The 24,149-nt window shown below is 42.7% G+C and overlaps 3 protein-coding genes across 3 annotated transcripts; 2 read left to right on the top strand and 1 right to left on the bottom strand.

The window, feature by feature from the left end:
- Positions 1 to 226: 226 nt before the first annotated feature.
- Positions 227 to 7,503, top strand: LOC138633213 (E3 ubiquitin-protein ligase znrf2). Its single transcript, XM_069719330.1, has 5 exons — positions 227 to 1,040; positions 2,390 to 2,485; positions 2,578 to 2,683; positions 3,987 to 4,088; positions 4,645 to 7,503. The coding sequence occupies exons 1-4, from the start codon at positions 515 to 517 to the stop codon at positions 4,042 to 4,044; spliced, it is 786 nt and encodes a 261-aa protein (XP_069575431.1). The 5' UTR covers positions 227 to 514; the 3' UTR covers positions 4,045 to 4,088; positions 4,645 to 7,503.
- A 1,917-nt stretch (positions 7,504 to 9,420) lies between these two features.
- Positions 9,421 to 18,900, bottom strand: parp2 (poly (ADP-ribose) polymerase 2). The gene is made up of 18 exons (XM_069719340.1): positions 18,730 to 18,900; positions 17,068 to 17,277; positions 16,550 to 16,717; positions 16,395 to 16,465; positions 16,035 to 16,085; positions 15,699 to 15,795; positions 15,301 to 15,376; positions 15,102 to 15,204; positions 14,551 to 14,704; positions 14,248 to 14,325; positions 14,005 to 14,068; positions 13,830 to 13,893; positions 13,024 to 13,158; positions 12,564 to 12,691; positions 12,343 to 12,442; positions 11,182 to 11,280; positions 10,814 to 10,938; positions 9,421 to 9,819 (listed from the first exon to the last, which is right to left on the bottom strand). Exons 1-18 carry the CDS (start codon positions 18,800 to 18,802, stop codon positions 9,660 to 9,662), a joined length of 1,956 nt encoding a protein of 651 aa, XP_069575441.1. The 5' UTR covers positions 18,803 to 18,900; the 3' UTR covers positions 9,421 to 9,659.
- Positions 18,901 to 19,256: 356 nt separating this feature from the next.
- On the top strand, positions 19,257 to 23,481 carry mettl17 (methyltransferase like 17). The gene is made up of 14 exons (XM_069719301.1): positions 19,257 to 19,418; positions 19,661 to 19,802; positions 19,906 to 20,055; positions 20,157 to 20,244; positions 20,381 to 20,462; positions 20,550 to 20,623; positions 21,087 to 21,181; positions 21,277 to 21,347; positions 21,767 to 21,874; positions 22,032 to 22,100; positions 22,197 to 22,247; positions 22,351 to 22,443; positions 22,608 to 22,804; positions 23,290 to 23,481. Exons 1-14 carry the CDS (start codon positions 19,350 to 19,352, stop codon positions 23,381 to 23,383), a joined length of 1,383 nt encoding a protein of 460 aa, XP_069575402.1. The 5' UTR covers positions 19,257 to 19,349; the 3' UTR covers positions 23,384 to 23,481.
- Positions 23,482 to 24,149: the final 668 nt, after the last annotated feature.

Below are 24,149 nucleotides of genomic sequence, written 5' to 3'. Positions count from 1 at the left end.
CGAGAAAACGATCAAATACCGAGTCAATTAAAAGCGGAGTTGCTCAGTATGAAAACGATAATCGCATAAAAAAAAATTAAAAAAATAAAAATACAATAAATATATATATATATTTTTCCCGCTATGTTAACTTCTGGAATTTAGAGCGCTGCGGTGACGCGGTGACGTTACCGTAACTGTTCCTGCGCTGCTCACAGAGGAAGCGCGCAAACGCTCCATTTCCGCTGCAGCAGCGAGAACGGGCACGTCGAGGGGGGAGAAGAAGAAAAAAAAGAAAAAGAAAGAAAAATGTGGAGAGTAAGGACAAACTGAGGCCGGAGAAGGGACGTCGGAACCACAGATATACTCCTCGTACAGTTCGACTTCTGAGTATTTGTTGTTATTCAAAGTCCCCGGCTGAATATTCGACGGTTTGAGGGGTCGTTTCGAGGTTAAACCGTCCTCTTGTTCTGCGCTGGTTCGCTTTGAGGAAGCAGGTCGGCTTAGCCAGCTGAACTAGCTTAGCCTCCTCGCGATGGGCACGAGAGCAAGCCGTCTACAGGAAGACCCGGTCCCCTCTGCTTTCGGAAAGGATGGCACCAAGCGGGATTCCTACCGGAGACCCCGCTGCGCCAGGCCCACCAGTCTCGTCGTCGACTTTTCGGGGAGCTTCGAGGACACGGAGGCCAACCAGAGCCGATCGGAGGAGGGCAGCGACTCGGACCTGGGGCAGCATGGGGCGAGCGCCGACGGCAGCCCCGCCGACCACCACGGCATCCCCTCCGGCATCGGCCAAGCGTCGCCCGCGGACGACAACCGCAGCGAGGGGAAGCCCGAGGAAGACGGCAACGTAAGCCCGGAGGCTCCCGTCGACGCAGAGCACCAGCCCGGAGAAGAGACAGGCCGCACGCCCCACCGCACTTTTTCCGAGCGGCTGCCCGGGAATCGCCACTCTTCCTCCCGCAGCGTTGGCGCAAGATCCGCCCGGGTCAGAGGCGCGCACCAGCGGCCGGTGTCAGAGGCTTGGATCGGCCTTTACCGTGTTAACAACCGCCATGGCAGTAAGTTAACGAATGATGTATTTTTTTTAATTTTTTTTTATTATTATTATTTGTGGCGCATAAACAAGACTTCCCCAAATAACTATCTTTCTTCCACCAGTAGTTGGGGTTCGTCTCGTATTCATGTCAGGACAGCTCCCGTTTTCTACAGAAGCTCCACGGAATTAATGGATGAGTTAGAGGCTGACAATATACAATCATAATATATGTAAAGAAATGTGGGTTATGACTGTTGATGCTTTAATAAGACGGATGACATTTAAATGACGGCAAGAGTGGGTGACGTGTTCAGGGAAAAAATAATAGTAACATAGACATGATGGCCAAGTAAAGTCATTCACTGACAACCTGAGTGGGCCATAATGGTCAAATAAATTCAGAGAAAGACATCACACTTTACTTCAAAGCGGCCTTTGAGATAAAGAACACTTTTCTATTTCAATATCTCCCAGTGCAACCGTCAATCAACCCAGTCTGACATTTAAAATGGATTACTTGAGGACTTTACATTCCTGGACAGATAATCTCTTTTCCTTTGCTGGCATGCTGACTAAAGTCATCAGAGACCCTATTGTATAAAACACAGCGATGGCGCAGAACTACAAGTGGTGACATACGAGCTCTTTCATGTCACAAGGCCCCCCCGCTGACGGTAGTAATTCCTGCAGAAAACATTTAGCAGCCCAGCTGTCATTTTTTTTGTTGTTGTTGTTGTTGTTAAATTGCATATAAAAGGGGGAACAGGAGTTTTGCAGAGGACGTGTAACCGCACCACTCGGGCAGATAGTCAAGGGAAAAAAACCCAAAAAAACCCCGCTGAAGATGGTGGAGATGTGACGGCAAACGTGACATCTTGATCCCAAAACAGACCGTGTGGTGTTTTCCCAGGCCAGCCCCTCCGGCGAGTGTGGGGAAATGGGTCACAACTTCACATGCCCCGCTCGCTGCTGGCAAGCAGCTCAAAGATGGAGGGTGAGGAGGAGGAGGAGGAGGAGGAAGAGGAGGGGTGGGTGGGAATGTAGGGCACCAAGGCGGCGTTTCCACCCGTCTGTCCCGTCGGCTCCAGCGGCGGCCTCGAGCGGTGCACACGTTTAATGAAGCTATTTCAGGGTCAGCTACACCCGAGGTGGCATCGCTTCTCCCTCGGGATGAGAAACCGCCACGTCCACACCGACCGACCGACCGTGACTTCAGTCTGCCTCTTTCGGCCGACGGCGTCAGCCCGCGTGAACTACGATGCCCAAACACGGGCACTTGTGCTCGGGAAGTGACTGCGAGCGTCTTCTGTCGTTCATTCATATCGTGTTGATCTCGGCCCTGTTGTGTGTGTGTGTGTGTGTCTCTCGCAGATATCCGCTGCCCTTTCTGCTCCAAGCCGTTCCCCGGCGGTCGGATCGAGGATCACCTGTTGAGCTGCCTCACATCCCCTCCCCTCCCTTACAACAGTAAGTGTCATATCTGCTTCTTCTTCTTCTTCTTCTTCTTCTTCTTCTTGAAAGGCTGGAGAGGCTTATTTTGCCGTGTTTTGTATTTACAGCGGATGTGCTCAGTAAAGACAGCGGAGAGTGCTCCATCTGTTTGGAGGATCTGCTTCAGGGAGAGACCATCGCAAGGCTGGCTTGCCTCTGCGTCTACCACAAGAGGTGAGTCCAGCTGATGTGGCACATTTTAAATATTAAGTGGAGGGTGGCTCTGCAACAGTGTGCTCTAAATGGCGTGGGGGGATTTTTTTTTTTTTTGTGTGTGTGTGTGTGTGTGTGGCAATTTCCAGATCTGAAAACATGGCGGCTGCACTCTGGTTTTAGAAAACAAGGAAGCAGAAGTTATTTTGTACTTGTGGCGCATATCTACACATTTCTGATCAATAAAGAGACCTGCCGTCCTTTCCCACGATGTGATGTTGTAGACGTATCTCGGCCATCGCAGCGGAGGCGCCGTCATGCTTTGAAAAGGAGATAAGAGCTTTTACAACTGTGAAAACAACATTTGGATTCTGTTTGTGGATAGTTTTGTCCGCTTTTGGGAACTTCTGGGAAAAATAAATTGGCACGAAGTTGGGAAAAGGACCACCGGGGTGTTTTTGCAATGTTTCAGCCCATTTAGAAGAAAACACATTTTCAAAGCATGTTGTAATGTTCGACTCCCAAGGAGCCGCCGGTTTGAAATGTTTACAAAGATGAAGTAATGCGTCATGGTGAAGATCGGACACGCTACGTTGTTTTTTTTGTTTGTTGTCGTTGCATCATAATTGTGCGTTTTAAACAGATGTTTGACCGATTTTGGAAACAGGATGTCTGACCAGTGGCGGACGACCAGCTGGGAGGAAGTTCGTCTTTTGTGTTTTGATCGCGCGGTGTTAAAACTTTTCAGCCCGTAGGTGTGGTTGTTTGACGGACTTCTTTAATCCTCCCAGAGGAGCAACTGAGATTTCGGGGGGAAAAGTCTGGAAGCCAAAACGGTGACTGAGCTGAAATAAAATCCGGGTTTTAGTGGCGGGTTAGCATTATTATTTCCATTATTGATTAATATGTGTTTTGCCATAAGTCTGTGGAAGACTTGGGTGCATGTATTTGGTGGTCCTCCTGAAGAAATCGATGCCGATTTTGTTGTTGTTCTTAATCACTCTTATAGAGCTTAAACTGAACTAATCAAGTGTTTGACTCATTGTTTCAGCTCTATTTCAGTAATTAAAGACCGTAAGAATGAGTAGTGTCCCCTCACACTTTGTCACGTCTTATCTCTGGTCCCCTTTCATTTAACGACACTCATCCACAGCCCGCTGCAGTGATTACATTTAATCTGGTTTCGTGCTTTCAGTGAGTGGATTCGGCCTTGTGGGACACGCGGCTATCATAAAACACACCGGAGAGCTTTTTGCCACATTAACACGAGTTAATTAAAGTGTGATGTCTCGGCGTCCCTTAAATCTGCTCTGTCTCCCTGCAGCTGCATTGATTCCTGGTGCAAGGTGAAGCCCTGCTGCCCCGAACATCCCTTCGATTGACTCGCGGGTCACAAGTATTCTGCACAGTGGCCAACCCGACTCAGGTACGTACGACTTCGGCGATAAAACACGAGTGCCGTTTTATGGGGAATAATGCCCAAACGAAAGAGTGAGGTAGCTCTGATGCATTTGATCAATTGGCTCGGCGCCAATCCCAATTGGAAACCTGCCGACGCCACGTCGCCGCCGACCGAAAGCCGTAACCTGACCCCACCACAGGCCTGTCAATCAAACAAGACACCCTCCCACCCCCCCCCCCCAGATATAAGGCTTTTTGAAGTTTATTTTCAAATTAGCAAGGGGGGATTATTTTCAAATGGACAGTTAGAAAACGACTTTAGCTAACAACACCGAGGTAACTCGTGGAAAAAAAATTGATTGACATAGAGTTTTATGAGAAGTTGAATTGGAGTCTGTGGAGGCTTTGTGGAGGCGACCTCTAGTGGCGCTCGGCGATATTGCAGTTTAAGGCACTTCTGCATCGGCCTCATTTTTCATACCCGGAAGCGACGTCCGCTTTTATATATAGTCTGTGATTTAGACACAGTCATTACAGCATGACCTCCGTTTGTCTAACTCTGTCTCTTTCTGCCCTTACAGGAGACTACACTGAATCCCAATAAAATCCCAATAAAAACAAAACAAAAATTTGTAATTGAACAAACAGAAGTCAACTGTACTTCCCAGTCGCAAACCATTTCGAGCGAAGGACGAGACGATCTTTAAGAGAAAGCTACGCTTTTTCCCCCCGACGATCTCCACTTCGATCGCTCCATTCGAACTTTCACACCAAACAGCTGCTCCGTCTAATCTGTGGCCGAGACCCTTGTCGGAACAGAAGTGGTGGCGTCACCCCCCCCCCCTTTTATTCTGTGGACTTGGCCTCGAAAACCGTGGACATTTTAAATAATAATACAAAACAAAAAGGCGGATAAATATCATCCCAGAACGATCTCAAATCTGGGGACGAACGCAAAAACAAAAAAAAACACAAAAAAGTTGTCTTGACTGTGACTCTGGATCGTCTCCTGTGTATTTTTTTTTCTCCCTCCGAACGAGTATTTTATCGAGTATTTTGCAAAAAAAAAAAAAAAAAAAAAAAAAAGTATTGTTCCCAGTTCACACATTGGATGAATGTTTTTCTTTCCGCGGCTCACCCCAAATGAACCAACCTCACACTGAAAGCGTGAACTGTTACCACGTGGCCACGTTGCTTCATTTTGACGCAGCTGGAGGTTGAGAGCTTGTTCTTGGTGAATGGGGCCTGCCGTTACTCAATGTTTTCCCGTTTCTCTTATTTCCTGTAAACATTTCAGGGGAAGTTTTGGGGGGAGAAAGGGTGGGGCTGATTATTTTTTTTAATTTTTTTTTCCAGTTGGTCAGTCTCTCGTAGGTGGTTGGTTAACGCCAAGTTTAATGTGCTGCTACTTGGTGAGTGTTAGGAAAGGCTTCGGTATTTCACAGGGCCATTGTGGCGCCGGCACCAATGTGAGCACTTTTGTCCCTCAAGGCAGATTTTTCTTCTTCTCCTCAACAAAAGGTCTGGGAGAAAATTGTGTGTGTGTGTGTGTGTGTGTGTGCAGACAATGACCAGGGACAGGATATGTCCTGAGAGTGTGTGTGTTTGCGTGTGTTTACTGTAAATCGCCCAGAGGTCTGCTTGGTCAAAGCGGGTTATTTTTTTTATGTTTTTTTTTTTTTTTTTTTACAGCTCGTTCCGAAGTACATTCGCGCTGGCAAACATCCCGTTAAACGTGGCATTTGGTACACAACGTGGTCTGCTTCTACCTTCTGAATGCGGTTTGGGGTTTTGTCCTTCCCCTCTCTCCTTCCTCCTCTTCCTCCTTTTCCTCCTCCCTCCTCATTCTCAAACGCTCTCTGGGTTGTTGTAGTCCGGATTTTTTTTCTTTTTGGGACCAGGCCCCAGGCGACAGTTTTGCCATCTGGTTACATGAATGCCAGATCGAGTGGGGGGGGGGGGGAGGTGGGGGTAAAGGGACGGATGGATTGAGGGATGTACTTTTATGGGGGCATGTTTACACCATGTGGCATCTGCCTCTCTCCACAACACTGGAGGCTACGGACAGCTGATGGTTAATTATTACATAAGCGGTCCCCTCCCTTTCCCCACTTTTCTTTTTTTTTTTTTTTTAAAGGATTTTAGCTATGGTATTATCACAGCGCTCATGATTATTGCTAAATGTGTTAAATGGCTTTCCTTTTTGCCTTTTCTGTGTGTGTTGATTGCCGTTGCCTGGTAAAGGGGGTTTTCTCGCGCAAGCAGGTGTTTGTGGTGTTTTGTTTTTTTCGGACTGAGCTGAGGTGGAAGCCCGACAGTAAGGCTGCTCAACAGATGCTGGTCCGATGCAGGTTGTGCAAAGGTCAGCAGAAAGAACAACAACAAAAAAGAAACATGAATCGACCGCGTTTGCCGCCGCCGCCGCCTCAAAAAGATGCGTCCCGCTTCACGTGTTTAGCTCTCTGGTGCGGATCAGTTTGGAGGTCGAGCCCGGTGCACACGCTTCACCGGAGCCTCCCGGGTTTTAATTTTCTTTTCTGGCGTTCTGCAGTCGGAGGTGCTACGACTCGTCACGCCACTAGAGGGCGGCCCTGTGCATGTTTCTCATATTTTGTATTGGAGAATAGAAATGCCAAAAGTCTTGTCTGTGTGTTTTCTAGGGGGGGGGGGGCTTTTTTTTTTTTTTGCGTGAAAGAGAGAGAGAGAGAGAGTGAGTGTGTGCAGAGGACAAGGTACATTGATGATCATTAGATGTTACATTTGTTGTGGTGATAAGTTATGATGTTGTATACTTTGGCTGGGAGGGGTGGGGGTGCTTGTGTGTGTGTTTGGGAGGGATGGTGGTGGAGGTTGGGTTGTCGATCGACATAACGGACAATCTAAAAAAAAAAAAAACGAAAAAACAAACAAACCACATGACTCATTTACTTTCTTTACCCCTCTTAAGCCGTGTGGTGCAATACCTCAATTTTTACCAGTGCTAGCTAAACGCTGTGTGTGTGTGTGTGTGTGTGTGTGTGTGTGTGTGTGTGTGTGTGTGTGTGTGTGTGTGTGTGTGTGTGTGTGTGTGTGTGTAACTAGCTCCTCCCCCAACCAACGATGGTATTTTGTATAAATGTCCCTAAATCCTTGGTTTTGAATCGCAGGGCTCCGAGTCCGCCCTGCGATCCGAAGCAGACGTGTTAGTTGGGAATGTTTTTCAAAGAGTCGCCACAGCGGTATCTGCATCCCCGAGATATGGACAATCTGCCTTTACGCTGGTATTAAAAACAAATTGAATTTTATTTATTAAAATTGTAAATATGTAATGCAATTCAAGAAAATGGCTTGGTCCTTGTCTGTTCAATATACTGTTTCTAAGCTCCGATCTTTTGTATGTCTCAGAAATTGTTTTTATATGTATTTTTTACAATAAATATGTGTGAGATGTTTTGTCCATGTCCGTTTGTTGTGTTTTCTTTTCTTTCTTTTTTTTTTTTAAGTGTCAAGGAGTTTCTGCTTGTTTCGCGCATTTAAAAGTGAGACACCCTCCGAGGTAAGATGTGTCATAATCAATCAAACGTGTGAAGAGTTTAACTCGGAATAAGTTATTTTTAAACGACATAAAAGTCCTAAAATTTCTCAAATATATAAACTTTTAAAGGAGAGTAGAGCTGAAACGATATCAAAATAGTTCCTTATGTCTTTTTTGTCATTCGACTAATTTTTTGTTATTTGTTGTCAATTTTCAAGCAAAAATGCAACAAAGTGTTCAGCTTCTAATATGTGAGGCTTTGATGCTTTTCTCCCATTTTAAATCAGTTTGGAATTTATATCTTTGGGATTTAGACAGTTGGTCAGACGTCTGAAGTCTCCTATTTGTACTGTAAAACAGATATTTCTTATTTGCTATTTTCTGATATTTATACGCCAACAACAGTTAAACTAGTCCGTTAATAATAGATTAACAATAAAGAGGATTAGTTTATAATTTGGAAATTGACTTGGAATTATAGTTTTCTAAAACAAAATATTGAGAGCTGTCAAAATGTGTTCCAAGGAAAAGGCCTCTTATCAAAATATGTGATGATGTACGAGCAGCTTTGTGTTGGTGAGTGCTCACCCTGGTTCGACTCTTCTTCTCTGTCAGCTGGCGATGAAGCCGATGAAGAATCCGCTGCGCTCACGATCTACCTGGACATAAGCCTCATCTGCACTATCTGCATCACAGTCTGGAAAAACTGTGAATGAAAATGTCCTTTATTTTTCTTTCTTTGTCTCAGTTTTACATAAATGAATAAAAATACAAAATATTCTTAAATGAGGTAAAGGTTTTTTTTTGGCATTATAACCAAAATATTTGACCATTATTGAATGATTTCTATATTTATATATTTTTTTTACATTTGGAGCTCTACCAAATGTGTCTTTAAGGAGCATCGATATCAACGACCGTCTCTCCCGATTGGCTAATTTTTTGATTGACACACGTCCAGACCAACCACAGGTTTTCTTCTGTCTTGTTGCTTGCTGGCTTCGTGCTAACTCCCATGTTTTCTTCCACATAAAAAGTTGGACGGTGGGCCGTGCTGAGGGCTGAAATGTGACGTGAGCTCGGGTTTGTGACATCACAAACTTACCAAAGGCCAAGCAGCACAGTTGCTGAGGCTGTGTGCCTTTTTCTGTAGACAAATCACTATAACCTTTTAACAGTATTCATACAGCACGTAGACCTACTTTATAATCAAAAATAAATCTGAATTATATGGTACCTTTAAAGTCAAATGCAGATAATTCATTAGATCCAGAGGGTCAGTTGTGGGACATTGATCCTTAATGCAAAATATAAGATGCGATGAATGATACTAAATACAGCTTTTATTGACGCGAGGACATTCGCAATATAAAGCAACATGAACATAAAATAGTGCAAAATGTTCTGCATATTGTCTTATCACATGACTCCATTTAATATAGTAAACCTGTAGTTAATTGAAATAATCTGAAGGTATTTGAGAGGGTCTGACCCCATTTTCTAGTAAAAGATACTCCGATACAAGAGAAATAGCAGAAAACTCACCACAGAACAAGTTAAATCAGTATTGTTTTGTCACTGTAATATTTACTCGTATGTCATTTACATTCTTACTAAGATGTGAAACCATTAAGTCTGTCAAACCCTCGCGGTGGCATCACGGTAGGGCTGCGACTAACAATTACTTTCATGATCAATTAATATGTCTTAATTCATTTTCTTAATTCAACTTTTTGTAGATCCATTATTTAAAAAAAAAAAAGTGGCTGCAATTTTTTTTTTACAGCCCGAAATGACGTATTAAAATTGTTTTAGTTAACAGTTCAAACGCCAGAGATATTCAATTTGATATCGTTTACTCAGCAACCAATAGAGAAGCTGCATCCAGATCATTTCAGAGATTTTAGTTTTCTGCTTGAAAAATTAGCAAGTAAACACTTCTAACATCCACCCAGGAAAAGCAGCGTTGTTTAACTCTAAACACCCTCTAAACCCAGAAGCTGCACCGGAGCCGACTGGTAAAAAGAAGAAGGAGTGAACGATGCATCGTGTGTGCCGGTCGGCCCGAGGAGAGCCTCAGCCTCACCACAGCGACGAGTAGTTGAACTGGATCCGCAGCAGGTACCTCATGCGAGTCTGGGCAGGATTGTAAACTATGAACTCGTTGTAGAGGAGGGAGTATCCGCTGGTTTTACCCTTTCCTGTTTTCATACCGGGGCCCATTGGCACCGTCACACCGTCCCTGAAGAGGAAAGAGAGACGGACAGGCATTCAAGTAAAAAATGGAGACGCTATTTTAGTAGTTTTAACGTACAAACTGCTGTAAAAAAACAACAACTGGGAAGTCTTCTCATCCAAACGCTTCATATGCGATGATGCTTCGTAAACTGGCAGATAGTGATTAGAAATATATTCATAGTTTGTATATTATGGCTGTAAATGCAACTAAATAATGAAGGAAAAGTCTCTAAGTTTCCTACATGTTGGAAAGATGTTGATTCAGATCCATATTCAGTAAATATTCATGTTTGCAAAGCTGCGACCACAAACAATGAAGCTCTTCCTGCGGTGTGTTCACGCCGGCGTCTGCAAGGTTCTTTACTAAATCCCAGGCCTGAATTATACAAATCTAATAGTTGAAATTATACGATTTTAAATGCTACTGTGGTTTTGTAATTCCTATTTATCTTAGAACTAGGTACACCAAGTGTGCATATGGCACTTAAATGTTTGAATAAGGAATATTTTATATCTTTTCCAAATTGTGTGTATTGAATTTAAGCCATTAACAATGCAGAAGTTCGGGTATTTTTATAAAAAAAAAAAAAAATTAATTGTTGCAAAATCAGGCAGAAGCAGCTGCAGCAGTAAGGAATTAATCACTCAAAATGATCACAGACTAATTTCCTGTCGAATCAACATACGACGTAAAATGATTCCCTTCTGTAAAAAATAAAACGGGTGTTCACGCTGATCAGAAGAACAATGAGGTCATAAGAAAAACTGTTGTTAAATCTACTAAACCGGGCAAATCACATGACACCCGTGACGAAGGGTTGTTTTCAGTTAGTCAGTGGAGACGCACGCACTCACACACACACACACACACACACACACACACACACACACACACACACACAGAGTGTAAAGATTTTTGTTGTGTAACAGTTGTGCCCGGCTGAATCGATGTTCGGCCCTGTGAGATGAAATGTATCAGAGTAACGAGATGGACTAACAGCGCCACAGAGTTTTTGGGGTCAGGTCCGGTCTGTCCAACTCCCTTGGTGCTGTGTTTTCCTGCAGGCAGGTTGTTGGCCTCGTAGTCGGCATCCCGCAGCTCGTTACTGTCTCCCAGGGCGACCTGCAGAGCAAACACAACACACAGGAAGCAGGAACGTTCAACAGCGCTGCATCGTATCTTAAACAAACAATTTTGGACTCTGGCTGACATGTGGAAGGTCTGAAAATGAAAAGTAAACTGTAAACTGGTGCATTTTTTGTATTTCCAAAAAGAAAAGCTAAAATGCAGATGTATTGTAAATAGGATGTTTCCTCGGCAGCGGCTGAAACACAACATGGACTGTAAAACATCAAATGAACTCACTTCACACAGCAGCAGCAGTCCGATGTGGCTGTTCTTGTTGGCGAAGCAGTAGTTGGCACTTTTTGAGGACATATCAGCAAAGTAGATACCTTTACCGAACTGGATGAAGGAGAAATGAGGAGATTACAAGGTGCAGCTGTTACATGTTGGGAGGGAATTTCTGAAGTTTTATGGATCATTTGATTGGAAAATTACAAAGATGTTAAAAAAAATTAATTAATTAAAAAAATATATATATATATATATTTTTTTTAACATCTTTGTAATTTTCCAATCAATATATATATATATATATATATGACGAATTGTAGTCTGAAAATAAAGAACACTCTGTGTTCATTTAGTATTTTTGACTTAATATTTTCCTTCACTTCTGTTAAATACTCAGAGGATTTGCTTATGAGCAGCGGTGGAAGAAGTATTCAGGTCTTTTACTTAAGTAAAAGTACTAATACCACAGAGGGAAAATACTCCACTATAAATCCTGAATTCTAAATATTTAAACAATTCAACAGCATTATCAGAAAATTTACTTAAAAGTTTTAAAAGTAAAATTACAGTAAAATGCTCCCCACAGTATATATATATATATATATATATATATCATATCCTGTAAGATTATCATGTGTTTGTATTGTTTTTGTTCTGTAAGATCCACGCATCTCCCAAACTCAGAAAAATACTTGTTTTCAGCTTTGTGATGATATATTTTTTTTAGCTGATCAAAGTGGGTTTTTAAATGGTTTATTTAACTTTAAAAGTAGGAGAATTTTCTCAACCTTTAAAGCAACATTTGATTTTTTCCGTTTATTAGAAACATTTTAATTCAATATTGCCAAATTTGGAGATACGTAGTTTTCACTGGACAGAAAGGGGATAAAAATTTAAAAAAAAAAAAACTGCAATCTTAAAAGTAACTCAAATGTAGTGCAGTAAAAAGGACAATATTTGCCTCTGAGATTTGGTGGAGTAGAAGGATAATGTTGGATGAAATGGAAACACTCAGGCAATGAACAAGTACCTTGAACGTGTACTTCGGTACAGTACTTAAGTAAATATACCGAGTTACATTTCCACACAGATGATTAGACAAAAAAACAGAAACAAGTCAGAAAGAGCGCATGTATGCGTGAACTTTCCTGCCCTCCACTCCCATCCTACCATGTAACCGGTGACGGGGGCCTCGGGTGGAGCCACTCGGAGGCCCTTACTGAGGATGCCGACCCAGTTAGTGAGACGAGAACCGTGCCACAGCAGAGTCCTAGCAGACAGGCAGGCAGACAGACAGACAGACACGCAGGGCAACGTAAAGATCACCGTCAATAAAAAAAAAAAAAACAATTGGACGAAGTCCATAAACCAGTGACGGCATTTCCACGTACTTGTTGTGCATCTGGGACAGGAAGCTGCTGCTCTCCCCGTCTCTGTCCAGCGAGAAGACGTCGAGGACGGTCATGGTGTAGTCGCGGTGGGTCGGGGCGTGAGTGGACTGCAGGTACTTCTCGATCACCTTTCGCGCACGACAGAACAGGGAAGAGAAGTGAGCGTGTCGCAGATTCGAGGCAAAAGCAGCCCGACAGGTTCCTGAAAAAACTGCGACCACAGAAGTTGAGACGTGTCATCGAATGCACCGATCCGGCCCGTCACAATTATTTGAGCTTCCATAATCGTTTGATCTGATCGGTTTAAAAACAGCCGGATGAAGCTTGACACATATTTCCATCGCTATTTCCAGGTCGGCTAAAAACGGTGATACGGAGTGAACTTTTACGTGTTGCTTTCCTAGTTTGACTGTGATGGTGCGTTGAAGCAAACTGGTTGATTATTGAGACGAGCCTGAACCTGGTACTCGTGGCAGCCGGAGTCCAGAGGCTGCAGCTTGCACTGGAGGGAGCGGTACTGTCTGTCCAGAGGATTCTCGTCGCTGTCTTGACTGGACTGAACCATTTTCACTGCGATCTGGATGTCACTCAAGGCCTTAAAAAAAAACCAAAGACAGCAGACAGACGTCACAGTTAACAAAACGAGGTATTACGGCATAAAGTAGCCAAACCGGAACAAGCGCAAAAGAAAAAGAAGAAAGTGACGGGGTTTATGGGAAATCTGGTCTTATCATGGAAGTGAAGAATAATGCATGTTACATTAGTTTTTAACAAACTTCTGGCTGTAAGAGACTGCACTTTGTTTTTCTGCATGCAGTATGTGTTGAATTAATATAATTTAAAAAGCATTTAAAGCCTTTATTTTTTACAGTAGACAGCCTTTGTATTATATATTACAGTCACAATCTGTTATGATATTTTTATGGTAATTTTGAGCCCCCTGATTCTCCTAATTCAAAAATAAATGAAAAAATGGGACTAAAGTATTTCTGTGATGTGCAGTATGCTTATTATCATAGGATGGGATTACATATGACTCTTTATTAGGTAATAGGTTTTTTTTTTGCAATCACAACTTTTTAGTTCTGAAATTTTACAACAGAAAAAAAGGGAAAAAGAAAATCACTTCAAATTTTGCAAATCGCACGGCAATTTTTGGAAAAAGCTGCAAAATCAAATAATTTGCGATCGCAACGATCACAAAAAAAAAAAAAAAAAACGCACAAATTCAGACAAACTGACACGACAAATTCAGAGACGCTTTACCTCCAACAGGGAGATTTTTTCCTTCAGCTCATCTTCTGTGCGGATGATTGGGGGAGTTTTCAACCTGGAGGATTAACATCTCTTAAGTTACAGCGAAACAGGGAACGATGAAAAGGATTCAGACGTCAGTTTTCCCGCAGCATCACCGCTAACGGTCGAGCCGCGTGCTTCCTACCCGAAGTCGTGCGGGATGCGGGTGTAAAACTGGTTGCACGCTTCCAGCAGCTCGCGACTGCTGCCTTTCTTCGTCTTCAGACAGTCCTCGATTGTCTTCAGCGCTGCGTGTGGCTGCAGGATCTACTCCAGGTCAGCTTGCACAAATAGGAGGGGGGGGGGGGGGGGGGGGGGGGGGGGGGGGGGGGGGGGGGGGGGGGGGGGGGGGGGAAAGAGAGAGCTTCCAGCAGCTCGCGACTGCTGCCTTTCTTCGTCTTCAGACAGTCCTCGATTGTCTTCAGCGCTGCGTAGCCGGCACGGATCTGCTCTGAGGTCAGCTTACCTGCAAGTAGGGAAAGAAAAAAAACAAGTATGAAAAGCATGAATTTAGCAGCTTGATTTATTGTGTCTTTTAAAAAAAAAAATGTTGTAGCATGGTTAATAGTTTTAAATATAAATGATTATTTTTAAAAGTGAAATTCGAGGATTGTAAGTTGTAAAATGAAAACGGCATGTCGGGACACGCTCCAGTTTCTGCTGTGATTCGTTTTTTAAAGTCAGGACCGACCGAGAGGAGCTTTCCGGGTGTCAAACTTCATCTCCAGCACGCACTCCTCCATGGCTTTGAGGTCACAGATGAGCTCCAGGAGAGACTGAACCTTCCCGTCCAGCATGGAGGTCCTCTTTTTGGGTGCAGCATCCACCGTGGTCTGGTTCTCCTCCTGGAACGGTGAAAAACATCCACCAACGTAACGACAGACACTAACTTCACTACAGCGGAAAGTCCTTTTTCCACAACGCCGGGTCTTAAATACAAAGATGTTGAGGAGATGGAAATTTGTTTTGTTCTCTCTGGCGACACCTGTGGCAGTAAGTGATGACTACAGCTGTGTTTTTGGACTTCACCTCCCAGAGATCTTTGCCTGTGTGACGTTGTTTCTTTTTCTTTGGATTTGCAGATGTTTCATCGTCTGCAGTGATCAGTCATTTTATTTTTGCAACACAAGCAGAAACCGGGAAAGACATACTGCCGCAGGCTCAGTCACCATTGTGTGATAAATAGCGACTTAACAGATTTATCTAAATGAAAATCTTTTGAGATTTTTACTTCCACTGTACCTTTTCATCCGTGCAGTAGTCCATGAACACCATGTCATATTTTCCAGACACTTTCTCAAAACTCGCCCGGTGTTCCCACTCGTTCTTGGTCTTGTCAAAGAACCTGCAGCAAAACAAAACACGTGTCCTCGTATCACCGAACCCACTTCCACGCAAGACGCCCGGAAACCTTTTTTTTTAGTCAGTTACGCAATCTCACTTTTTCTTGAAGAAATCTTTGGCCTTCGGCAGGTCTCCACCGCAGGCTGTGAGGCTGTTCTGACCCACTTTGCCCACTGCGGAAACAATGGATAGAAACCAAGCAAATACAATCACCACGTTGAGTACTTTCATTCTGTCACTTTCGGTTTTAGAGTTACAAAACGTTTTTTTGTGACCACCGGTCCGTGAACATTTGTGATTTCAGCATGGAATTGAGCAGAGAAACGTCAACATTTTGCCCCAAACTCTGGAAATCAGCATCGGAGACCCTCGAAATGCTTCAATTTCGGTGAAATCACAAATGTTCACTTGCTCACAAAAAACGCGTGTAACTCAACTTCATCAAGAGGCGTAAAGGTTATAGCTTCCTCCTGCTCTGAGCGTCAGTCAACTCACCTCTGCCCCATCTCATCCACACACTGTAACTCTTGGAGCTGTCGTCTTTCAGCAGCTGGATCAGGTAGTATTTGTTGTTGTTAAACTGAAGATTTGTCTGTGAAATGAGAAAAAAAAAAAAAAAAGTTTGCTGCGAGCTATAAAAATTAAAAAAAATTCACCTTCCCACAAAACAAAGTGTAAAATGGAATCCGTGACAGTTTCAAAGCCTGACCTCGATTGTATTACATCAGAAATCATTTACGCGTTATCAGTGATCAAGAACCTCATGTAACATGTAAACTTTGCAGGTGAACATATTAAGAATGTGAATTAAATGTTAATAAATATTTTTACCTGGTTCAGCATCACGTCGTAGACGTCATTTCCTTCGCAGTAAACATGAGCCTTCAAGAAAAATGTAAAAGTGAGTGATATGAATGGAGGTAACTGCACCTGCAGCCAATAGAAACACAACATGCTTCTAAACTTTACATTTTCTCTCTTTAAGTTGTTGTTTTATGTGGTTGAAGATGTCAATGATTCCGTATAATAGAGAGAGTGCTATATCAGTATTATATATATATATTAAAAATATCAAATCAGTTGCCAATTTGCTGTTTTATTTAGGAAAAGTTGCTTAATATCGACTGCTAATTAAAACCAAAGGCAGACGTGAATGTTGAGTTTCAACTCGTGTGGAAACAGAAACTTCACCTTTCCCAGTTTGGCTTTGCATTCAACGTCCACGGGAGCTTTTCCCTTCATGACCACCGTCCTCACGACCTCTGTTCATCACACAGATCACAAACAAGAACACTCAAAAGGGGAACTGACGTCTACGGTTTACGACGATATCAGAACCACGTTACCTTCACTCTTTATTTCTTCTTCGGGCTTTGCCTCTGTTTTTGTCTGACTCTTGCTTCGTCCTCTCTTCTTCTTCACTGCCGGTTGCTCCGCCGTCTCCTCCTCTTCCTCTTTAACTTGAACCGGTTTCCCATGATGAGTCATCATGTCACCGGCTTCATTCAAACATTCTGAACCCCCAAAAAAAGAGAACAGAAGACACATTTTAAACACCTTCGGTGGCTTCTTAAATTACACATATATGTATATATAATTATAAAATTATACAAAAGACAATATGCATTTCATAATTCTCCTACTGTTCCTAAAAAGTTGCTCTGAAGGTCAAAATTCAATATTTAGGAAACAGTACAACGTTAAAATTAAGAAAACAAATATAGAAAAATCAACACTATTATTATAAGAATTCAAAATTAGACACGTTCATTAAAAAAAAAAAAAAAAAAAAAAAAATCCAAGCAGAAAATGCTCAAATCTCAAATAAAACGACGACATATATGTTGTAACACTTCACACACACCTGGTTTTACAGTCTGAGAGCGTATTTTCCTCTTGTACTTGGTGACGGGATTAATCTGCACCATCTTCTTCAGGTCTACTTCGTAGGACGTCCCGGGGCCCAGCGTCAGGGCGACGGAGGACTTCCCCGACGAGACGGCCGCGTTCAACGTGGCGCAGTCTGAGGACGAGTACGGCTCCCACTGCCCTTCATCTCCCTTCCACTGCCACACTGACGGCACAGAGAGGAAGCAGCGCTGCTCAGGACTCCTTTCATAACAGCACTTTGAGCTCTGGTATCCTGTCATTTGTGGTTATTGTAGATTTTATAGAGCATGTAAACAATGCATTGAACAAAAATACCAATAATATCAATAAATCATGAAAACAATCTAGCACAGCGGGCCTGGTATAAAGAATAATCATACGTCCCTGTAGTAGTTCATAATTAAGGACAACAGCAATAAAGATTCACAGGACACCTGAATCAACTTGAAAAACTATTATTTTTCATTTAAATATGGACTGCAATCGGCTAAAAAGAACCAATAGCAGGTAATTTTACTGTGCATTTTTATATTTAATATTTTTTTACTGTTATTTTATTTCTTTCCTGTATCTATAAATGCTGCTGTAGCGAAAGAATTTCCCCTTGGGGATTAATAAAGTAACTATCTATCTATCTATCTATCTATCTATCCATCTATCTATCTATCCATCTATCCATCTATCTATCTATAAAGTGAAAAATAATAACACAGGGGTTCCCGCTGCAAGTCAGATGTCAAATTCTCTGACTTTCAATGACTTAACAGTTGAATTTCTGTTTTTCTTTTCCAGCGATTTGAGAGCATTATTTAGAAGTTCACAGGTTTTCACTACAAATTTGAAACCGCTCAAACAACAAACTAATTACAACGACTGCCGATCAGCAGTTTTACAAACTCTCCTTTTTTTTTTTTTTTTTTTTTTCCTGTTGTGTACTCTTAACACTCAATCTTTGCAGTCATCATTTTGAAGCCAAAACTTTTTGAAATGTTTTATTGTTCTAGTGTATTTTTTTTTTTTTTTTTTATCCCAATATAGACAAATACTTCATGGAAAATTAAACATTTTAAAGATATGGCAACTTCAATTTATGCTATTTCTTGACTTGGACCAAAAAAAATAATCAAATAATTCCCCCCCCCCCCCCCCCACCACACACACACACACACACACACACACACACACACACACAGTTTGTGCCTTGAAACACCTGCAGTTATTATTTAAAATAGATTGAATGTTTTTAGCCTCTTTTCTTACCACTTATTTAACCTTATTTAACCATATTTTTTTGGTATGATTCAAAAGCACTCTAAATTACAAAAACGGAAAATTATAAGCTTTATAATAATAATAATAATAATAATAATATGTATGATAGTTGTTGTTTTTTCTTAACGTACCATATAAATTAGTAATATAAAATACACCCGTGCAAGTGTCTCGTGCTGGTGTAACGCATTGAGAATAAAGCTGCTTGTTTGTTTACACCTTTATATAAACAATGAAACTCTTCACGGAGGGTAAACAAGCGTTTATAGCATTGAATTTCCTGGTCTCCTCTGCGGGACATGTCCCCGGTCCCATGGTCACCCAGCAGCAGCCAACGGTCGCTTAAAAAAAACGGAGCACCAACCTGTCTCTGACCCGACGTCTTCATTTTCTGGGACAGTCTGACTTTTGTTTGTCGAAGATCTTGTTCGCCTCATGGTGGTTAATGTAAAAAAATATATATATAGCTCGCTAGCTGCAGCGGAAGTGGGACAGCAGGGACAATAAACCCGGGGCGGGAAACTTTTCCTTGTGCTGTTTCCAGGTCGGACCGGTATCTGCGCACGTGCCGCCGAAGATCGTTTAGAATCGAGATGAATCACTCTGTGATTAAAATAAAAAAAATTAAAAAAAACGTTGCGTGCGCATGTTGACAGCGTGACAGCGATTTTAAACGAGAAACAAAGTCTGAAACCACAAGTTTTGTTGTTATCTGTGTTTTATTTCCAACTATATTTATATTTTCGACAAGTGAAGTACACATTGGAGATGTACCGCAAATACGGGGAGAGTGACTCCTCGTCTCTCTGTCTTCTAAACAGGGGGAACAGTGCTTAGGAGAAAAACGTTCCGCCTTGGCCGATAGTCGGAATTATTTTGTTGAAGGATTGCTAAGGTCCTAACGTGCCTCTGCGCTTCTCAAGGTGCGGATGAAAGTTTGAGTTGAATTTTGAGTCATTTAAACACCGTTCAGACAACGAAGATATGGCATCACGGAGCTACGGGGCCTGTGTGCTCTGTCAGAGGGTGGCTGTCGTGAAGATGATGTGCAGGGTGAGTCATGTCGGCGGCTGTCATTGAACGCAGCGTCTTTATTATGGAGATCAGGCACATAAATGGTGACCACAGCTTAGATAAAGAAACAGAGTGTAGTTTTTTTTTTTTTTGGCTTTATAATCACACTGAGACTGGACTATAATTATGAGTTTGTTTTACTAAAATCAAAGTCACATTTATCTTACATTATTCTGCTTTAATTTGATTTTAAGTCAACTTTTTTGACCTTCTAATCTCAGGGAATGAGTGCAGCTGCTCAACCCGAGGCCCAGGTGGATTTCCTGAAAGGAGAACCCCACAGGAAGCACCCAGGTGTCACCAACCTGAAAACTCTACGACTACCTGAGCACCTCCAGACGGCTGCACAGTCCATCATTCACGGTGAGCTCAGTCATCTTGTTCACAAACCTGATGTTTCTGTAGCTTCAGTGATCCCCAAATAAATCAAAACGTTTTCTCATTCTCCGATCTGTCCACCCTGCAGGAGCTGAGGTGACTCGACTCCCCGAGCGCACCCATAAACTCACAAACTTCCTGTGGAGCAGGAAGCGAGCAGTGGATGATCGGACTGTGAGGCAGAAGGCTGTGAGCTTGGAGAAGGACCTGTGGGAGAAGGCCATGAAAAAGAAAGGAGGTGGGTGACAGGAATTTAAAAATAATAATAATAATAATAATAATAGCGGTGTAACAACAGCTGAAAGGTTCTGTGTCGAATAAATGTGCTTCATTCTGCAGATGTAGATGGGCAGGCGGTGGAGGACCACATCAGGAAGAAGGTTTTCTCGGAGCTCAGAAGGACGACTTATCACTGGACCCCCATGAAGTAACACGTCATTCATCTCCTGCACGTGTTCTTCAATATAAAGACGTCGTCCCCCGATTGACAGATCAGCCTTTAAAGAAAAGCCAGTAAATATAAGAGTGTCGTAGGCAAACATGTGTCTCACTCTGTGTTTCAGGTACAATGAAGAGCTGGGTGTCATGTACATGGCGGCTCGGCTCGCTGGGGGCTACGCAGCAGTGAGGAGAGCTCTGAATGAGGTGAGGAAGCGGAGCGGAGGAGAAAATATTCACTGCAGAGTACGACCCTGAGCGGTCGGGAATGAGACGTCTGCTTTTATCTTTCAGATAAAGAAGAGGCATCCATCGTTCGCCCCTCAGTCTCTCCTGGATTTCGGTTCGGGCCTGGGAACAGTCGCCTGGTCAGTGTGCTGCATTAAGGGAGTATATACGCTCGGTTCCCTTTCAGCCCTAAAAACAAGCTCAGAGGGATTCGTCAGTATTTTTTTGCGCCTGTGTGATCGCTGCAAAAGAACTGAAACCCCTCTGAAGCGATCCAAACCTGAGACCACGTCGACAGGCAGTTTCAGTTTGGCAAGTTTTTTAAGTGCTCGTTGCAGATCACTAAACCTGTATTTTCTGAATACAAAGTCCCCCAGTTTTCCTTTGCCTTTTGTCAGTGAGTTTTAGCCCTCGCAGCTTGCCGTAGACACGTCACGTGCTATTTGAAAATACATACAGATTGAACAGAAAGAGAAGCGAGTCCTCTTTCAGAAGAACTGAGACCCTTTTCTGTTGCTCCACTATTTTGCTCTACTCTAAGAGGATTAAATTAGTGTCTAAATTAAACTCAAGCCATCATCTGAGTGTCGTCTTCTCCTGCAGGGCGTCCCACTCGTGCTGGAGCGACTCCCTGAAGGAGATGGTGTGTGTGGACAGCTCCGGACCCATGAACATTCTGGCTGAGCGACTTCTCAAAGGTCCACAAACACACTATTTAAATCATTTATCAATGTCAAACAAGTGATTCAATGAGAAACTCAACATTTGTGTTGTTGTTGTTGTTGATGAGCAGGTGATGACGAAAGAGCAGAACCTCACATCAAACAAGTTTATTTCAGACAGTTTCTCCCGGTGTCTCCGAAGGTAAAAGCAACAAAAATATTCAGCGCGTGTCCACTGTAGGAAAGTTTTGTCCATTTTTTTTTTTTTTATATTCAGGCTTCAATTTTGACTTATGAGACAAAAACTGGGAAATGTCTTACATTAAAGTCACATGCAAAAATATTTGTTTCCCTAATTGTTCACATCTTGGTGCATGAATAGTTTTTTTTTTACAGTTTTTATTATCCAGATCTATTTCAGTAATGGTATGATATAAATTGTTCGCAATTTGTTTGGGGGGCGGAGCTTTAAATGGTCCCTCCGTGGCTTCTGCATAACTCCTCCTCCCCTTTCACGGGAATCAGTTTTGGTACATGTGCTGTGATCTCCCTGTCGGTGTGGTTTTCTAGCGAGCTCCGTCTACCGAGGAAATCCTCACCGTCCTGTTTTTCCTCCTCCAGGTGCAGTTCGACTTGGTGGTCGCCGCTTTTACGCTGTCGGAGCTTCCCAACGCGAAGGAGCGAGAAGAGGTGGCGTTCAGTCTGTGGAGGAAGACGAGCTCGTATCTGGTTGGTTAAAACGATAATAGAACTGACAGATGATGTCCACTTTATCATCCTGCGGTCCTCTGGGTGATGATATAAAAATGTCATTTACAGTAGAATATATTCTGGTAATTACCCGTGTTAGTGATTATAATGAAGGGTTTGGTATTTAATATTCTAGGTGCTGGTGGAAAACGGGACCAAAGAGGGCCATCAGATGCTCATGGAGGCCCGAGACACTTTATTAAACGTATTTGAACGCATTCGATAAAATAAAACTTCACACTTTGCTTGTTGTGTAAATAATTTGAACCTGTTAACTGAACTGAACTGACTTTTATTCCAGAAACGAGAGAAGACTCTGTACGACTCCAGACCAGCGTCGGTGTTTGCTCCGGTATTTTTTTTTTTTTTTTAACCCCACAGCTGGTTTAAAATGACTTCAAGCCAGCATAGGTCTCACTCCTCTCCTCTCTCGCTCTCTCGTTTTGTTTTTCCAGTGTCCTCATGAACTGATGTGTCCTAAACTGGCCGTGGAGGCCGTCACACCGTGCAACTTCCAGCAGACGTACCTGCCGCTGCCTCTGCCCGGGGTAACAACTCTGTCTGTGTGCAGAGTCTCTGCTATAAATCAAACATCACTACAATCAATCATAAGAGTTCATTTTCGACCGCTAATAAAATAAAACTACTTTAGATGTTTAGTTCTGGGTGAAGAAGTCACCGTATTTACTTTTTTTTTTTTTTTTTTTCTCAGCACCATGACTGTCAGACAGAGAAGTTCAGCTACTTGATTCTGAGTCGGACAGAACCGGCGGAGGCGGGACCGGACGGCGTGGACTGGGCCAGGCTGATCGCACCGGTGCTGCGCAGGACCCGACACGTCCACTGCCACGCGTGCTGCGCTGACGGACGGCTGCAACACACGGTGGTGACGGCACGAAAACACAGCAGGTGAGCCGTCCCGCGTCACGCAAACTCCACAGCAGTGAACTGATTTTATTCTAAAAGTTGGGATTTATCTAAAGAGAAGTGTGGTTCAAGAGCTTTATTTCATTTTTCTATTGTTGTGAAATATCTGAGGACTGTATTGGGGGTTGATGCTGATCACCAGGTACTTTTAACGCTTTAACTGTGCACAAGAAGACGCAAAACAGTGACCCACTTTTTTTTTTCCCCCATTTCATTTCATTCCAGAATATATTTTTTTGTTGTTTTAAGATGTTAAACAGAAGACAAAGCATTTTTTTTTTTTCAAATTCTAAATTCTTTGATTGAAGTCAGATCTGATGAGACTAGAGGATAAGAAGACCAGACGTTCAGTGTGAACTTTTGCTCGCTGAATAATGCTGTTGTTTTTTTTTAGTGTAGCCTTTACGTTCATTGATTTTGGCTCCTCTGGATTTGCCTGTTAACTGCGTTTCATTTTCTTTAATCAGAGATGTGTACCGCTGCGCTCGGAACAGCGACTGGGGAGATCAGCTGCCGATCATTCAGCGAGGTGAGGAGGACGTCCAAAGTGATTCAGAGTGACGATACAACTCGCGATCCTTTAGACCTCTGAAACAATGAAAACACCCGACAGCGGAGATGAGATTTCCATTTTCAACAGCTACATCTGCATTTCCTCTCTGGGGGGGGTTAAATACCGATGTGTGATTATAGCTGCTCTATTGTATAACACCTTCAATAAACCATTTTTTTTTCCTTCTTCTACATCTGATGTAGCTGCTTTCTTATGACCTTTACAAAGTCCCAATACAGGGACTTGAAATATACTCCTGCACATGCTTCAATGCTCCAAGTTAAAATTCAGAATCTGTGGATAAATATCCCCAAATTACCCAATGAAGTGCCGATCTTAATAGTTATTTCCTAAGATATTCAGCTCCCAAATCATTAGCACATCGGAGCAATGAATTTAGTGTCTTGGCAGAACACTGGACCCCATCAGATGTTTGAAGTTAACAAACAGAAGGGCCGGTGGAGTCAATGATATCTACCTGGAACTATCCAAGGAAAAAGGAGGTTTGCTTTGTGGTTTTCAGGGATGCTGAGCACACCAGTCTGGGTCTTTACGGGTTACCCCTTCTGTTATAAAGACGGACTAAATTTGGGAACTGATAAGACTAGAAATGGCCTTGAAACATGCACCCAACCACTTTCTGGAGGGATGATTTCACCCATGCTGCTAGAGGCACCAAGCTTGGTGTACATGGTCAGTTGAAGGAGGTAATCACGCACACCCAATTTAGTGCTCCTTCCACTTACCATTCAGAAGTTATACGAGGTTCATTGC

This window comes from Brachyistius frenatus, unplaced genomic scaffold (genome assembly GCF_029030835.1).
Source record: "Brachyistius frenatus isolate BFR_SWC_R1_liver_20210118 unplaced genomic scaffold, ASM2903083v1 Contig_211, whole genome shotgun sequence".
Taxonomy (NCBI): domain Eukaryota; kingdom Metazoa; phylum Chordata; class Actinopteri; family Embiotocidae; genus Brachyistius; species Brachyistius frenatus.
The sequence above is the reverse complement of the archived record's forward strand: the minus strand, read 5'-3'. Positions and strand labels throughout refer to the sequence as shown.

Bases quoted from the DNA above. Each gene is read 5' to 3' on its own strand.
- parp2 (XM_069719340.1), bottom strand. From the start codon at position 18,802: ATGAGGCGAACAAGATCTTCGACAAACAAAAGTCAGACTGTCCCAGAA. The intron at 14,705-15,101 runs GTACAGTGGAAG...TCACCGTTCCAG, and splicing joins ACTACTGCACGGATGAAAAG to GAGGAGAACCAGACCACGGT. The intron at 14,069-14,247 runs GCAGCAGTCGCG...AGACGAAGAAAG, and splicing joins CTGTCTGAAGACGAAGAAAG to GCAGCAGTCGCGAGCTGCTG.
- LOC138633213 (XM_069719330.1), top strand. From the start codon at position 515: ATGGGCACGAGAGCAAGCCGTCTACAGGAAGACCCGGTCCCCTCTGCT. The intron at 2,486-2,577 runs GTAAGTGTCATA...TTGTATTTACAG, and splicing joins CCCTCCCCTCCCTTACAACA to CGGATGTGCTCAGTAAAGAC. The intron at 2,684-3,986 runs GTGAGTCCAGCT...GTCTCCCTGCAG, and splicing joins CTCTGCGTCTACCACAAGAG to CTGCATTGATTCCTGGTGCA.
- mettl17 (XM_069719301.1), top strand. From the start codon at position 19,350: ATGGCATCACGGAGCTACGGGGCCTGTGTGCTCTGTCAGAGGGTGGCT. The intron at 19,803-19,905 runs GTGAGCTCAGTC...TCCACCCTGCAG, and splicing joins TGCACAGTCCATCATTCACG to GAGCTGAGGTGACTCGACTC. The intron at 20,463-20,549 runs GTGAGGAAGCGG...TTTATCTTTCAG, and splicing joins TGAGGAGAGCTCTGAATGAG to ATAAAGAAGAGGCATCCATC.